Source organism: Micrasema longulum, unplaced genomic scaffold (assembly GCF_059751315.1).
Source record: "Micrasema longulum isolate JH-2025_06_02 unplaced genomic scaffold, ASM5975131v1 h1tg001324l, whole genome shotgun sequence".
In the NCBI taxonomy this organism is placed as follows: domain Eukaryota; kingdom Metazoa; phylum Arthropoda; class Insecta; order Trichoptera; family Brachycentridae; genus Micrasema; species Micrasema longulum.
The window spans coordinates 107,173-124,741 of record NW_028278511.1 but is presented as its reverse complement, the minus strand read 5'-3'; the positions used below and the strand labels follow the sequence as shown (position 1 = coordinate 124,741).

General features: G+C 33.9%; 2 protein-coding genes across 2 annotated transcripts in view; one reads left to right on the top strand and one right to left on the bottom strand.

Moving 5' to 3' along the window:
- The window catches only part of YME1L (ATP-dependent zinc metalloprotease YME1L), a 28,266-nt gene extending 23,169 nt beyond the window's left edge, over positions 1–5,097 (bottom strand). Inside the window, exons 1-4 of the mRNA XM_088235081.1 lie at positions 4,897–5,097; positions 4,205–4,796; positions 2,559–2,708; positions 70–202 (exon numbers count right to left, since the gene is read on the bottom strand). Of these exons, the coding sequence (XP_088091207.1) occupies positions 70–202; positions 2,559–2,708; positions 4,205–4,796; positions 4,897–4,932 (911 nt within the window). The 5' untranslated portion in view covers positions 4,933–5,097. The remainder of the gene's footprint in view (positions 1–69; positions 203–2,558; positions 2,709–4,204; positions 4,797–4,896) is intronic.
- Positions 5,098–7,378: 2,281 nt separating this feature from the next.
- The window catches only part of LOC148275879 (uncharacterized), a 65,024-nt gene continuing 54,833 nt past the window's right edge, over positions 7,379–17,569 (top strand). The window contains exon 1 of the mRNA XM_088235083.1: positions 7,379–7,525. Coding sequence (XP_088091209.1) covers positions 7,444–7,525 — 82 coding nt within the window. The 5' untranslated portion in view covers positions 7,379–7,443. The remainder of the gene's footprint in view (positions 7,526–17,569) is intronic.

Genomic DNA, 17,569 nt, shown 5'->3' with positions numbered 1-17,569 from the left:
TACACTCGCAATGTTAGAAGAAATAATTTATGGCATTGTAAAATTTAAAAAAAAGAGCCGTTAATCTACCTGAAAACAGAGCCACTGGCGGAAGTCATGAGGCTCATGAATATGGCGAGGAATATCACAATGGTCAGGAGTTGTTGGATCAGCTTCAGATATTTTGTGGTCTTGGCTCCCTTTTGATTATCTGGGCTAGTTCCTGAAATAAAATTAAAATAATAAATTCATCGCATTTTATTCTGAATTAATGGGATCCGTTTGGTTCTTGGAAGCGTCGAGTGGTCAAAATTGTTTTATCAACTTTCCAATCCTTATTAATACCAGAGAGGCAACTACAAACACTGACTTCATCGTTTTGTATCAAAACAGAATACTTAACTTTACTATATTAAAAAAAAAAAAAATTTAAGCCAATCAACAGGCTCTTGGAAGCTCTAACAGATTGGCATTAATGAGTATATATTATATAACAACACTTAATCTAAACAATCATAAAATCTATTTAAATTTACTTATTTAATGGCATAATCTTGGCGGACATGGCAAGTGTGTCATCGCGAGTCAAGAGTGAAAACACCGCTTGCTTCTTGAATGCTTGCCTTTGCTGTGGAACACATCGACATCGAGATTTTGTTAACTGTTCTCTATATTCATCAGAATGTATGCATACAGGGGTATTTGCCAGATAGTAAAGCGACTTTGAGGTGATTTTCACAAAAATGGCGCTATATACATTATCCTCAATAGGTAAATGTTATCAACTATTAAATATCTAAATTTAGTAAATGGGGTCTAGAATTCCAACCATCTACGCGCTCAGTAGCTGCAAGACTTGTTGTAATCTAACTTCTATTTTAATAAACTAGTTTTTTAAAATATCACTTAAACTCTAAATTTCATGGTCACATAAAATAAAAATAAAAATGCAAATAGGGGCTAGATTACTTAATGTCCATGCGCTCTGTAGCTGCAAGACGTTCTGGGATATTTATTTATTGTACAGCGCCCTTGAGGTGATTTTCACAAAAATAGCTCTATATAAATTATACAAATATATATATTAAGCTACTATCTGGCAGGGGCGAATTGTCTAAATAAGGGATTATGCACAGCTTACCATTATGTTTGACTTTCGATAATAATGTTTTTAAGTAACCATGTTTTTGCGAAAATATGTCTCGGGTATGTCTCGAAACTGGTACATCAAGAGACGGATACGTCTCGAAACCGGTAGACATAAAAAGTTGGTAAGTGGTTAAATACAAATATTTACTAAAATTAATTGAAATAATTGTTATTTTTTATAAATCACCACCGTTTATATCTTCCTACAAAAAAAATATATCTTATCTAAATCTATCTATGAAGTGCGCCCAGCACCCAGGCCGTTCTCAGTGAACGATGAAACTAGCCGATTACCTCAGCTTATTCCTCCATACAAAAAAGTACACTATATTTTACAGCTTTAACCTAGTCGCGTTTTTTTAGTACTAAAACTAGCTCGCAGATTACAAATATTATTTGAAGATTCTCTATTTGGAAACTAGTATACAACAACAACAAACCATCAAGCCGTTTCTCCGTAGGGGTAGGCAGAGAGGATAGAACGCCATAACACCCTATCTTGGCATACAGACCTCGCTTCCTCTACATTCATACATCTTCTCATTACTCGATACTCCGATAAAACCTTCCACAATTAAGTTTCTGATGTTTAGCCAGAAACTTTTCTATCATATTTCGCAAAGCAAATATTTGATCCATACATCCTCTTCCATTCATAAATCCACTTTGTCGCACATTATTTCTGAAGGACTATTTTTCTTTGACTATGTATCACATACGACGTGTGGTGTTTGGAATGGTCATTACTCACAAATGTTATATTAAAATAGTGTAAAATAAAGCTACGTATATCGCAAAGTTAATACTAATTGTTGTTTGAGTTGATTTGCACGGAACCACAGAAAAAATAGCCATTTATAATTATATTACTTATATTTCTAGTCTACATATACGTAGAACTAATATTGATTCCATATATATGTTCGGCATAATAAATGGTATAATCGATGTTCCATCATTACTGGGACAAGTAAAATTCAATATTCCGACTCGTAGGTTGAGAAACAATAAAGTATTGTTCATCGATCAGCATAGAACAAACGATGGCCTTAATTCTCCAACGATCCGTCTTTGTCGTATTGTTAACTCCAGACAAGATCTGGACATTTTCGGTTTAAGTTTACAGGGATTTAAACGAGCACTAAATGATAGTCCAGATCTTGTCTCGATGTCCCCTATGTTTGTCAATGCTTCTTTTCTTTTTTTAAAAATGTTTTTGACTATTATTTTATTGTAATATTTAAACCTATAAATTGTATAAATGGACAATGTCCGTTAATAAATAAATATAATGTACATTGAAGATTTTTTGTAGATTACTAGTTAAAAAAATCACCGCTCGCCACGGTATCCGGCTGGATAGTAAAATAAGGCCAGGCATGCTGTATACCGGAAAGTCACGTTTTGTCTCTAATTTTCATAATGCTTACCAGCAATATATCCTTCAGCGAATGCAATTTTAATCTTGTCCCTTTCTTCGGGCTTCATGCTGGCTGCTTCCTCAGAGTTCAGGAGCCGTTCCACAGCAGCACTTCTATCGGGAATCTCGGGGGAAGAAGATTTCTTAGACGAGGTGATTCCTGAAGACAAAATATTGAATGATTTAAAGTTCAATGAAAGCTCTTTTTTTGTCGTTGATCTGTTTCTGGGGATCTAAGGAATACAAAATATGCTATTTTTTTCTGTATTTGAGATTTCACCTTTACTTTACAAAATAGCATCCATATTTGTCATATAAACGAAGAAATTGTTGGCAGAAAAGAGATAAAACACATATTTTTAATAACGCATATTTATTTATTAAAATATGTGTATGCATACTGGATGAACTTAATATAAAAGTACGACGGGCTACCGTACACTGAGCTGCGGAGAGGACGCAGTGCCGTAAAGGGTGGAGACGCATGGTCGACAAAATGGCTGGAGAAAATTCCTTTTCTCATAGCAGTATACCGTAAAACATAACGCTGTGAAGTAACTGAAATGAAGCAAGGCTGCCATTTCATAAGAAGACAGACACAGAACTTGTCGATGCACCGAGCTGTACAGTTACAGTCGAACTTAGTTATAACGAGGAAAATGGGACCGGCTGAATTTGCTGCTTCGTTTCTTGCAGAATCATAGCATAAAGTCGAACGGCAACTGTGATGCTTCTTTTAACATGCTAATCCCCCATCTATTCTTAACGTAAAATTTTTACTGGCCCAGAATGATTTGGATACTTATTTACTCTGACTAAATTCTTAAGGACAAATAGTAAAAATATTTTATTTTGTTTAATATTATTTGCCAAATTTAAATAATAAGTCCAATTGAATGTCCCTCTTTACTTTTGGCCCAAAATTTCATGTTAAGTTCACGTTTAATTTAGACAGTAATAATATTTTATTGTCACATAACTCTTTCATACTGATTTTAACTACCCCACATTATATTATGTTTTTTCGTGGGCATGGTTTTTTTTTGTAGTTCACTGAAGCGTGTATTCTTTAAATTTCTTATTCTTGTTTCTAAGAGCCAAAATCACTCGCAACGAGTGAAGGCGTATATAATCAAAAAATAAATTTAAAATCCCCATCTGTCTCACAGAGCTCCTCTGTTAACCTTTCTATAGAAGAAAGAATACCAATTAGATCGGCCATTTTTAGGGTTTTCCTATCATTTTCTTTCTCATCCTCCTCTTCTTCTTCAGGATTAATAAAATAAAACAAAGTTGTAAGTGTGTCTGCTATTAGAATCGCGGCGCCTACTGTCGCTTGTTGCCGGCCGAACCGGGGAATCCCACGCCGGCGCCGACCGTCGTAATTGTAAATCGGCGTAAATCAAACCAGCGCAAAACGACGTTTACCTGTACTGTTTTAAGACTAAAGGAAAAACTAGACCAACCTAGCTGTTTCAACGTCAGCAAGATGTGGAATCTTTTTAACAGCGTAGACTGCAGAACTAAGGGTATTATCCTTGGCTCTACCCGACCGAGTTTCTCCAGGGTGTGCAAGTTTTACGTTACAGCGTTACAGCACCGCCTCTAAAGGGATTTTTCGGCACAATCTATTAAGAGTTACAGTTCACGACTTACCCATAGTTTGCCTGAACCTCTGCAGCATAGAAGGGTTGCGTTCCAATTCCGAAATGACTGTTCTCTCCGTTTTAAAACCGCGGACCTGAATTTCATATTTGAACTTCGGGGAACAAAGATGCCTGGCCAGGTAACTGGCGAAGTTATCCGAATAAGATATTTTAGCATTTTTAAACCCCCGCGTGGTGTCCACAAACAAACTGGGAGTTTTCAAAGCGTCGTTCAGGATCTTGTCAACTTCAGATGTGTTCTTATTTTGGTCAAACGTCTCCCCGGACACGTAAGAGATGCGCCACGGGTTGAAGGTATCCGCGGCGTCTTTCTCCGAAATCGGGGCGCTTTTACTCCGCGGACGGGCAAATATCTTCTTGTTTTTCACCACATCGAACTTTTGGAAGTCTGCCAGAGTGAACTTGTCACAGTTTTTGACGGCCTCGCGCAAGCTGTCCTCGCATATCGATTCAAGCTCGCTGCGGGTCAAATTCGAGCCTAATTTCTCCGCATCTTTGTCCTGCCTCGCTCCGTTGTGTTTCTTGGACTTGAACAGACTCCCCGAGTGCCTGGACGACAGCTGGCTCAGACTATACAGCAACTAAAACAAAAATATAGCGGATAAGCAAGGTTATAACGAGTCATTGCGCTAATGTCATTGTTTCAAAACGCGAAAATGACGCAAATATTGCGAAACTCACCTGATTGTGGGTGTTGAGGGTATTCAAAGAAAACATCGTACATAAGTGTTATTATTTTGTTCGCGTTTACAGTGATGCCGAAATTTTTACACAGGCCCAGTAAATAGTGTAAATACTACTTTTCTTCACGTCAAGAAGAAATTACAAACATGGAAAATGTCTTTGGCAGGTCTTTGGTCTTTGGTTTTGGTTTTTGGTTGTAAAAGTGACATCTGTTAACGAGTAGGGAAAAACGTACTTTATAGCTGATACGTAAAACCTTATTAATCCATTTAAATTATGAATTACTCAAAATGCTATTTTAAAAAAAAATCTTTGTTTTGTTTTGACTACGGTATGATAATATAGAAAATAAAAATTACAGCAAGGCTCGAATATTATAAAATAAACAAACCAATTGAACACAACGCTCAACAATGTTTCAGCTTTGCATTCTTTGCAGATTTCATTATTTGTGTACCTACGCATCAAATATTGTTTTACCATACGTTTGCCTGAAAAGCTTACTTTCATCCTTATTTTTTCAATTCCATACATAAACGTCGGTACCAGGACTACATTGTGAACTGCTAATTTCACATTCTGTGACAAGCTTTTATTTTCCACGGTTTATTATCGCTAAAAACTATTTTTATTTTCGTGTCCTTAATTTAATGTTTTAGTGCATTAGTTACTAAGAATTTAGATATTTGTTTCGTAACATCTTCCATTCATTTTATTTAACTGTTGTATTGTATCTGGAACTGACACACAAAATATGATCCATTGCTTTAGGCACCACAAAATGCTTTTGCACTGACGCTAATCATCGGAAATATCTCGCCAAGGATTAAAATGTGTAGAGAGAAGCCGTAAAGGCGGGAAAAGCGTCACACGGTGACATCTGATTATAAATTCTGAGGCTTAGAAGACGGCAAGCAAAGCAGTTAGCTACTAAGCAAATCCAGCGCTGCTATTCCAAACGCTCTCGCGGCCGTAGAAAAAACTTTTATAGCGCGTATTTAGTTCATTTGTAAAGAGAAGTACCTATATGAAGAGATGTGGCTGACTATGCTGATCCTGTATAGCTGTTTGTCTACAAATTGAGTGGTACATCCCCATTGTCTTCCATAGATAGATGGTTGACTCAGAACATACACACTAATCTTATTCTTATTCTTTAAGGTGGGGGTCAGTACATTACAAGCTGCTGACATCACTGCGCCCTGTGAAGATTTGTTGCTACGGGTCCCAGGGGGAAATATGAATTTGGTAAATCATGAGAACGCAAACATTTCTTTTAAAAAAACATATTCGATGGAAGACCTTTTGAAAAATAATTACGGTAATATATACCAATTTATTAAAGTAAAAAATAAATACGAAATAATATAAATTGCGCCTTTTTCAAATTGGACCACCTCACACGTCTATCCTGGCATACATTCCTAGCTACATCCACATTTAAACATCTTGGTAAGTTTTCTTGGAGAAAAATTGAATTTTACTTTTGTAATGCTGACATGTTTAACTGATATTTTTCCAATTCTTTTTTTGTTCTTTATTAACGAGATCAATGATAACAGCTGTTTCTATTCTTCAACTATAAATTTCTTTAAATAATGTCACTTAAAATTTCTATTATCACTAAAACCATCAACCGTTTTTTCGTATGTCATAGAGAATGGAACCCCACACTCATCTTTTGGTATTCAATCTTAGCTCCTTCAATTATTTATCTATTTTGAAATGTTCCAGCAGAAGGGTACGCTGTAATTAATTTTAAGAAGTTGAATTAATCGACGGAATAAATAAATCGAAAAATTATATCTCTTTGATTTAAGTGTGCATAAATGCAACACCAGTGCAGAACAAAATTATTATTTCTTCTCGGGAAAAAATATTTAACCTTCTGAAATTAAATTTTATGAATGATAATGGTTGCCTCCGTGGTTTAGTGGTCAAGACGATTGACTCACGCATGGAAGGTTCCGAGTTCGATTCCCGGTGAGAACACAAAAAATAAAATGTGATTTTTCTCAAGCCTGGATTGGGTTTCAAAAAATTAGATAAAATTCAAAAAATGTAAAAGTAGATCGTATAGAAAAAAACATATTTCAATTATGTAAGATATTTTTCTTTTTGTATTTTTTTACACACTATAAGTATCTATATCTATCTATATAAGTATATATATATATATATATATATATATATATATATATATATTTTTATATGTAATTATAAAACGAATTCCTTACGCAAACTCAAGCACCGTGCTCCATAAGAGAAAAAAAACGTTTATTTTTCTTTGTAAAAGTGTAAAATAAACATAATAAATTGTAAAACTATTTTGATTAAATATTTAAAAAAATAATAAAGTACCTATTTTCATTAATCAATTTAAGTTCTCACTCGAGTAGAAAACAAAATTATCATTTTTTGTATGTGGTATCATTTTGGTAGTGATGTGGTTTATCTATGGTTCTAGGTAGCACAGGCCAGTGATATGTTTTCATCTCGCGGAGGCCGTGATCCCCATCCTCGCTTGTCGCAGTAAATTTCAAAATGGCGACTAGCGATGACGAACCTATGCATTTATATGAAGTATTTCAAAACTGTTTCAATAAAATCGCCAACAAACAGCCAGGTGAGTGTTTTTTCGCGTAATTTACCGAAAAGCGCGTCCAAAAAGTGGTATCTAGTGTCATAGTGTCTTCTTTAAATGTGCAATTCGACCTATGTTAGTGCGCGTGTGTTCCTTACCTTCTAAAATCCTAACAGCTTTCATTAAAACGCCGATTTATAAATCTACGTGTGTTCGCGGCGGGGAAACAGATAGATCCTGGACGCCAAAACGCGTTTCCCTGGTGAATTTGTGCCTTTAAAATGCGTGTGAATACTTAGCCAGTTGCCTTTGTTTTGGTTTTTGCTATCGGATTGTCAAGTGTGCGCTTTCATTGTGTTGGTTTTCTAAACTTCGTCACGAAAAGTGAGTCAATTCGAGCCTTTTACATGGCCCATTGGCGCGTGAGACACTTCTGCATACGTGAATTGATACGGAGTTATTATTTACGCAAATTCCTCGCCACAGCGATATTTTGAAGACATTTGCTTGTGCTGTACGGTAAGTGGATCCTGCTTCTGGCGGCTGGCGAGCGGCTGCCGTGGAGAAAGAAACGAGAATTAGGAATATTGGTTAAGAAATGGCCTTGGGCTATGTGAATACATATTTAAAAAATACACTTTCTACAATCCTGACAGTTTCAAATGGTTAATTTTCGTCAAAAACTTTTAAGGCAGTGTGTACTGTTTTGTAATATCCGCCTTGTAAAACTTCTGTCACTGTTTTCATTACAATTTTATTATTTAATGCAAAACAAATGAATAACTAATCGCCTTATAAGATTAAATTAACATAATGTGTTTTTATGCTATAAAAGTAATGAATTATAAGTTTTAATCATGATACGTTAAAGTACTTAGAAGTCAGAGAAAAATGATTAATGTAGGCTGAATGTTGTGTGAACCGAGAAAGGTAATATTCTGAATCAACTCGAATCCGAGTATATCTGGGAAGAATGTTTATTAGGGATAGAAAAACCGAGAAAGATGTTGAAAGGAGGGTGAGTGCCGGGAAGAGGGTGAACGGTGCACTTAAATCAACCTTGGCAAATTAATATTTGTCGCAGGAGGCGAAATTAGCAGTTCACAATGGAGTTCTGGCGCCGAACTTTGCAATTGGATGAAATTAGGCTGAAAGCTGTCGAAATGCGATCTCTCAGGCGAATGTGTGGTGAAACTATGCATGCTAGGTGCACAAATGTCAAAAGCTGAGACAAGAATTATCGGCAAAATCACGAAAGGATTGCAGTGTCGGTTTGGACATGTAGAGCGGAAGAACGGCTAAAATAATCTACGATGCTAATGTTGATGGATGCAGAAATAGAGGAAGACCGAGAAAGACATGGCATGGCCAAATTCAACAAATGTCAAGACAGAATGATGTGGCGTTCTATCCTCTCTGCCTATCCTCACAGAGAAACGGCGTGATGGTCTGTCTTTTTTTGATGTTGTAGTGTCATCTCCCAGGCGAATGAATGTGCATTAAATGTAAGGGTGTTAAAAGCAAACTGAGAAATCTCCATTGAAGGAGTTACTGGGATATTTGCGAAAATCTTTGGAAAAAGAATTGTGAGATTTGTAATTATGCTTCACCTACTCAATGGAGAATGGTAAGTTTGCGGAGTCAAGTAGCATAATTGAAATCAGTTTTTACAAGATTAAGAGACGATTTTGAATTACGCTATTATTTAGGTAGGTAGGTTTTTGTGTATAGTTTATTTTGGCATCAATGACTAGTTTTTAGTTTTTGGTGGAGATTTCTAAGTTTGTGCAGTCTGAGATAATAATTTATTTATTTATTTATTCACACTCTTTATCAAAATACAATTCCATGTTCACTTTGCCCAGCTAACAAGGGTACATACCCCGTTCCAAGCTAGGCAATTACATTTTAATATATTATAATAGTTAACAAATTAACATAGAGCACAGACAAACAAAATATAAACTTATTCGGATACACATTTTGATTCATATACATACAGACATACACATATATACACACATATATATAAATATACACATATATACACATGTACATACACACACACGTACATACACCTATGCGCATACACATACATACATTCATAAAAACATGGACAATTTATTTATGCGAAACTTCATGGTTGTCGTCTATAAATATTTAAAAAAATAAATATTCCTTATTTTTTATATTTTATTTTTGACATCCAGTAAGGTTCTCCAATCCGTGGCATGCATCAACTTTTCTGACTCCCTACGACCAATGTCATGAAAGAGCGAGGTCGACACCTTCCGTAACTTGACAACACTCCCGTCTTTCCACGATTCTGGCAAAAGGTTATGGACCAAAAGGTTATGGAGTGTTGTCTCGATGCCAGAACAGTGTTGACCCCTTCACTTAGTATCAGATCCCTATAATAATAATAATAGTAATAATAATGGTTTATTAACAAAAATTACAAATTCTTTATCTACTACATACACACTTATGTAATAGATTTCTCTGGATCATGTCTAGTCTGCCTAACTTGGTACAACCTGTTTTAAGGCAGACATTTTTATGCAAAAATAAACAATAACATGACTACCTACTAGTAAATTTATAATAAATTTATACAATATACATACCATTTATTATTTTAGAATGTTTTTTAGTAAGTTTTCCGATTTTTCTCTGCCTAAACCCAGTAACCAATTTTTTACAAATTTATTAAATTGAATTCGGGTTGTGGTTTTGCAATGTTCGGGTAACATATTGAATATTTTGGGGCCCAGAAACCTGAAATTTCTTTGCCCAAATTTAGAGTTTGCGGTATACCCCATGACCCATCCTTTAGTTTGACTTCTGGTAGTGTGGGAATGTTCCTTTTGAGATTTGGTAGAGTAATTTGCTTTCACAAACATAATTATTCTTTAATTGCCTTGTATCTAATATACCGAATTCCTCGAACAACTTGACGCTGGGGTACCTGAAGGGCTTTTTAAAATTATAGACACCGAATCGATTAAGCGATGCTTGTAAAGTTTTTCGCATGTTGTGGAGTGAATGGATGACGAAAAACCGCGTTCATACCAGCCCTTATCGGTACTGGTATTGGCAGGTATGAAAGTAATAAATACCAAAATAAGATATTGTTAGAAATTGAATATTAAAACCAGAACTATCTTCTTTTTGAAAAGTTTCAGGTCTCAACTAAAATATTTCAATAACAATTTTTTAGTATTACCAAAGGCATAGTTTTACGTAGAAATAAAGGAAAATATTACAAAAATCGATGTGATTTAAAATTCACGTATTTATTTTTAAAAACAAAAAAAAATAAGATTTTGCTTCGGACACATTCATGTTCCATTTATTATCTTTAAATCATTACAACAAATTTTAGTTAAACACTTAGTCTTTATATGATAACTCAGATACCTAAGTTTAGTCTGAATTTGAAATGGCGTAATCTGCCAGTCTAAAAGTAATTATATTTTAGTTAAATAAAACTTTAAATAATATATTTTTTTTAGAAATACCATAAAAAAATATTTTTATCTAATTTATGATTTTTTATTATTGCGCAATTTACAAAAACATTCGTTTTAAAATAACAAAATCGGACGATTTCCTCATTTTGCATGCGTTTTACCCGACAACAGCCTTAATGTGTGCTTGTATAGGTTTACAACAAAATAAAGGGTTGTAGTGAAAATTTAAAAACTCTAAATCTTCAAAAAGTCACAGTGACGTCTAAATCACAGTATCAAAATAACGTGTTTTGAATAAAGTTAAATATATACTAACTTGGAATTATAAAATCAATTTGAAAGACCTAAAATGGTCCGGATTCTGTCGAAATATGACCTCTTATACAAAATTATGTACGACAGGTGTACAAAATGTCGAGATTCGTTCAGAATACAAGGTTAAAAGCATAACATGACCCAAGAAAATCCGATATGTTAGCGAAATCAACAGTTTACAGTGGAGTCCTGATACCGACTCTAATATGTTACGGAAGAATATAATCCTTTATGAATGACGATGAAATTCATCCGAATTATTTCACCTGCTAGGCACCGCCTGAAATATTTCAATTTAAATATGCATTAATGATTTAATTATGTTTAATAAGGCATGTTTTTAAATTATATAAAATTTCTCCCTCGGCACGGGATACCCCATAATCTTTAATATATAAATTGTAAAATAATAAATAAATAAATCACCATCATTAACATTTTAACAAACTTATTACTCTTTTTTCTGTAAATCATGCCATTCGTCAATGTGCTTTGTATCTGCAAGACGTTCGTTAAAAGAAATGTCATAAACGATCATTTTTTTTATTTTATTTGGAAAAACAACAGAAAATTTATAAACAATTCATATTATAGTATAATGTATAAGTCCAATTAAAGTTTTTCACGACTATATAATCCTTTTTGTAGGCATATTAATGAACATATTAAAAATATTTACGAAAATATAAAAATAAAAAAAATAATACTAGAGAGTGAAATCAAATACCATAGTCCATCTTGATTAAAATGATAACTGCCTAACTAATGCCACTAGAGATGGGTTTTTTGTGGCAGTTTTTTCATGCAATCATAAAACTCTGTTACCGAAAATTGATATAAAAACCCAAACACAAGCCTAATATAATGTGTTTCAGACAGTTATTTACTAAAAAATAAGTCATTAAATACTTTTATTCGTGAACAACATCAAATGAATTATTTTTTTATTCGATCGATTTACATTGATCAATTTGTCCCATCTCTTAACATTTTTTGCGAAATGACGTAACCTTGTAAAAACTTCGTTAATAATTAGGTTTTTTTTTGTTTTAAAGATGATTTTATATAATTATGTTGATTTATATGTCAAGCATTGTATTAACCCTCCCTCCCCTTATGACGTGTAGCTAGTACACATTGCGTCTAATAACTATAATATCTTTATAAATATAATAAATATGGGGTTTAGATTTTCAGTATTCCTCCATTACACATTTATGATCGACTAAAATAATTTGTTATCAAATAATAGGTACTTATTAGCCTCAAAAAAGCATTTTATCGGAAAGCGGGGATAAATTATACTCACAGTATATTAATGTATAAAGAGTAAAGAATTTACGCCAGTCGCAGAGTCAGTCACGTAGTCCAGTACTAGCTACTTAGTAGCTCTCGGGAAGTTGGCGCGGGTGCACGTTTCGCCCGAGTTGTTAGCGATATCCAATGGTTTTTTCATGTTTTCAGCAGTTAGATTTGAAATATTGTCATCTTTGAATTAAATTATGGTTAATTAAAGCCATTCCCTATAAATATTCCATTTTTCTCTTTTTAAATCTCTTATTTTTTTTATGTGTAGTGACTACACAGCACCGTAACGCGCGGGTGTTTTTAGGACAGTAAGGGAAATGATAAAGAAATAAATTAACATGCCAGATACGAATAATTTTTCGTGTGTCAATATAAATCACTTAGACGTTACTACAAAGTTATGTCGTCACTTTTGCTGACAACTGTCATTCTGATTAAGCTTTATTTTAAGGACTATAATGATTTCGTTCATAAAGCGTTAGGAGGGATGGAAAGGGTAAGAAAAGATTAGGATAAAATAAGAAAAAGGAGGAATTCTGTAGAGGAGATTACCATAAAAATGCTTATAAAGAATAGAGACAGGAGAATAACGTGATACATATTTAATTAAAGTAGTTCTAATAAACAAAAAAAAAACTAAATATATTAAGGGAGGAGCAAATGTTGTTATATTCTGTGCAGCTACGGTTGAAGGAATTTTGAGCGAAGTTATTAGATGGTACAGGATTGTAAAACGTCGGACTTGCCTGGTAAATCTGGTGGCAGTTTATATTGACGTTTTCCAAGGGATAAATACTTTCAATTATATTCAGGATCTCGAAGAAGAAGCACATGTCAGAAACGGTTCTTCGTTTGGTGAGAGAAGTCAGATTATGGAAAGGGGAAGAGTCATCGTACGAATCGAACGTCACACGTGCTTTACGGTTGAGAACTTTCAAGAATTTATTTTGGATTCGATCTAATTGATTTATGTATGCAAGGTATCGGGGATTCCAGACGACAGAAAAAAAATCAATAATAGAAACTGTAGTTTTAAACGACTTTGTGTGGCGTATGATAAAGCCCACGTTTCTGTAAGCCTCGCTAACAGATGTCTGAATGTGAAATGGATGACTTATATAGCGCCATTTTCGTAATATAATACCTCAAGGGCGCTTTACAAAGTGATTATATAAAGATATAAATTAAGTTTTAACTTTTTTGATTTTTAATTTAAGAAAAACAATGTACTTTGTCACCACATGCAAAGAATTTATTCAAATGATTTAGAGAACAAGTGGGTTTTAAGTTTCTTCCGAAACATCTCTTTCGGGAGAGCATTCCGTGCCTTAGGGCCTGCGACCGCAAATGCGCGTCCGCCGAATTTAGTGCGCTGTTTTCGTAGAGGTATAATAATTTTTCCTTTCGACGTGGATGTAGCTGTCTCAGCTGGTAAAAGCATGAACTTATCGTTCTACTAATTTAAGCGTCAAGAGAAAGGTCAGAATGAAGGAAGACTCCCAGTAGTTCAACGGTGGGTAAAGCGGCACTCCTTACATCGGGTAGTGCCGTATCCTGAATCAAATTCTGTCGTCTGGCTGAAGCCATCCATAGTTGTTCCGTTGGTGATAGTTTCTCATCCATGATCACGGCAAGATCCTTCAACCCTTTTATTCACGAGACTAGTATTGTTGATTTTGTAGTCAAAATAAAATTTTATTCGTTTTTTTAGCGAACGATATTGAACAACATTTGCGTAAAACTGATTACGATTACAGTATGTTACAAGATTATCGAGATCACTTTGCAATTTCTTTGAATCGTCCGACCTTCTAGTCCTATTTTAAATTCTCAACTCACTCTTTGATGCGCCTGAACTACTGAGCTCAATAATATTAAATATCCCAACTTGAAACCTCAGCCAAACCCTACTCTTTCACACCGATAACCATAGAACTAGCTATGGTTTTCATTCCCCTATGCCCAGAATTCTCATCTCTGCCAACAAACATACCAGTCTTGATTTCTTTGATAACAAGTTGTCTTCTTTCAAACGATCACTGAATCAAATTCAGTTATAAACACATATCTCCCGCTTCCACTCCCACCAAGTCTACTATATACCATTGTGTCTTTCTACTTTTAAAAATATATATATATTTTATTTTTGTAAAGTGATTGAAATGATTACAAAACTTTTTAAAAGCCTTGAAATTCTTTTTAGAAGCTACCAGATCTGTATATCCGATAACATAATAATAACAATAAAAAAAAAACGTAATTAATCCAATTAACCTAATTATAATTGACATAATAAACAATAAAAAACAAAAATATTCATTAAAAACATAACAAATTTACACAGACCAATTAAAAAAAAATCATAAACAGTGCATACATTTTACCTATTTGGCTTGATCCACTCATAGATCCGTGCGCAACCCACCTCCACTATCCATTTCTTAATAGCAATTTTATATTGTGAGAACTTACTAATTGTCCTTATGGATAATGGAAGTAGATTGTACACTTAAACCGAGTAGTAGGCCAATCCTCTTTGACCGAAGGTTGTATTTATTTTTTTGCTGCATCAGGGTGGAGTATCTAGTAACTCTTGTATTTGTAACGGAAGGTAGAGAATAATGTTTACGCGCGTGTAGTAACAAAGCTTTTACATAAAGTTGTTTTATAGATTTGACATTAAGATTTTCAAATACCGAGGGAGCTAGTTCTGATTGGGACTCTTAAGATAATCTTTATTAAACCTTTTTCTGCAATTATTATTTGCTTGATCAGCGTGTTACAACGGTCGAGTTATATAACGTTATATTATATAGTAATACACGAGTAAACAAAGCGACGTAATATTTCTTTTCTACCCTTACACGAAAATGTCTCCCCCGTTTTTGGAAAAGTTATAGCTGTCCTGTAGCTGACTTTTATGATCCGATCCGCTTGCGGTCATAATATGAACACTAACATTATGAAGTGATATATCGCTTACGTTTATTTTTATTTATTTCATTCCCAATCTCTGTTGAAATACAAACAAACAAACAAACCATCACCCCGTTTTCCCGTAGGGTAAGCAGAGAGAATAGAACGCCATATCACTCTATCTTTGCATACAGACCTCGCTACCTCTACATTCATACATATAAATTAGACTCACAGACTCTTCTTCCTTTCATAGTTTAACTTCCCTTTTTAAAAAAAATGTTATTACTATTTTATTTTATTTTTACATCTGAGCATGTTTTTCATTCTTTATTTCCATTCTTAATTCTTAATTACTCTTACAAGTTTTCTTCATTTTTAATATTATTTCCATTTGTAAATACTCACTACAAACTACAAACCTTAAAATATATTTTTTTCACTTAAATTTAAATTTTTAAACAACTTTCATTTATGTTTTCTTTTTCCTTCTCTTTTTTATACTTTCATAATTAACATTAGATTTAATTGCTTTTTAATATGGAAACTTCACTGGTCCATTAGAATTAAGTCCAATTGTGTAAAATATTAAACTTTGTAACTGTACTGTATGTTTCCTGAATAAAAGAAAATAAAATAAAATAAACGTAGAAGCATTTCTAATCTGTCTTTCCTCTTTAAAATTTTAAACAATTTTATCGATAGTCCATATCTCTCGGAGCGTATTTCAATCAATTGTCCCGTAAAGTCAACACAAGTTCATTTTTTTAAGAATTTGTTACCCAAAAAAAATTATGTTTAAAACTCGTTTATTTATCGTAGCTGCTCCAAATTTAATTTACTTTGTCCCCATTTAGATATTTTCAATACAAAATTTTGTGACTTCAAAAAAAAACTTTTTGAAACACTGTAAAATAAAACATTTGTCAGTGTGTAATAAGTTTATGTTCCTTTAATTATGTTTATTTTATTATAATATCAAAATTTTTAATTGGTGAACTATTTTATGAAAATCCCCCTCCTCCACTCTATTTCCTCATCCCTTAACCTTGTTAAGAGCTCTTTTTTTTTTCTCATGTCTTATATAATATATTATTTTTCTCTTTACTGTGTAACATGTTCTCTCATTATATTTGTGAAAAACTTTAACTGGATGTATGTACTATTTTTTTAAATTTTGTATTCTTATATAACAACTGTTGTTTTTCCATAATAAAAAAAATAAAAATAAATATTGTCATGTTTCGGAAGAAGCCTAAAACCCACTTGTTCTCCTAGTGATTTGAATAAATCCGTAGCATGTGATAACAAAAGAATTCTTTAAATTAAATTACAAACTTAAAAGCTTCAATTAAGTTTATTTATCTATAGAATCACTTCGTAAAGCGCCATTGAGGTATATTACGAAAATGGCGTTTTATAAGTTATCTATAATAAAAAAACAAACAAACCATCACGCCGTTTTCCGTAACGGTAGGCAGAGGATAGAGCGCCACAACACTATCTTTGCATACAGATCTCGCTTCCGCTACATTCATACATCTTCAATGCATGCACGCACGCCGATTATTCCTACTCTTGACTTATCCTTATTCAAGTATTTTATAGACTTGATTTTGCCATGTCTTTCTCGGTGTTTCTCGTTTTCTGCATCCACCAACACTCGCATCGTAGATCTTTTTAGCCGTTCTTTCGCTGTCCATTCGCTCTCAAGTCAAAACCAACGCAGCATCCCTTTCTTGATTCTGTCTATAATGCATGTTTCAGTTTTACACAGTTCACGGATCTCGACATTTGTGCACCTATTATCCATCGTTATACCACACATTCGCCTGAGGGATCGCATTGCGAGAGCATTTAACCCACTTTCATAATTATTTTTCCAATTCCATACTTCGCTCCCATAAATTAGAGTTGGCACTAGAAGTCCATTGTGAACTGCTAGTTTTGCCGCCTTTCAGTGCACCGTTCACCCTGTTCCCGGCACTCACCCTCCTTTCCATCCCTAGTAAACATTCTTCCCAGATACACAAATTCTTCTACCTGATTCAGAATATCTCCGTTCACGCTTATC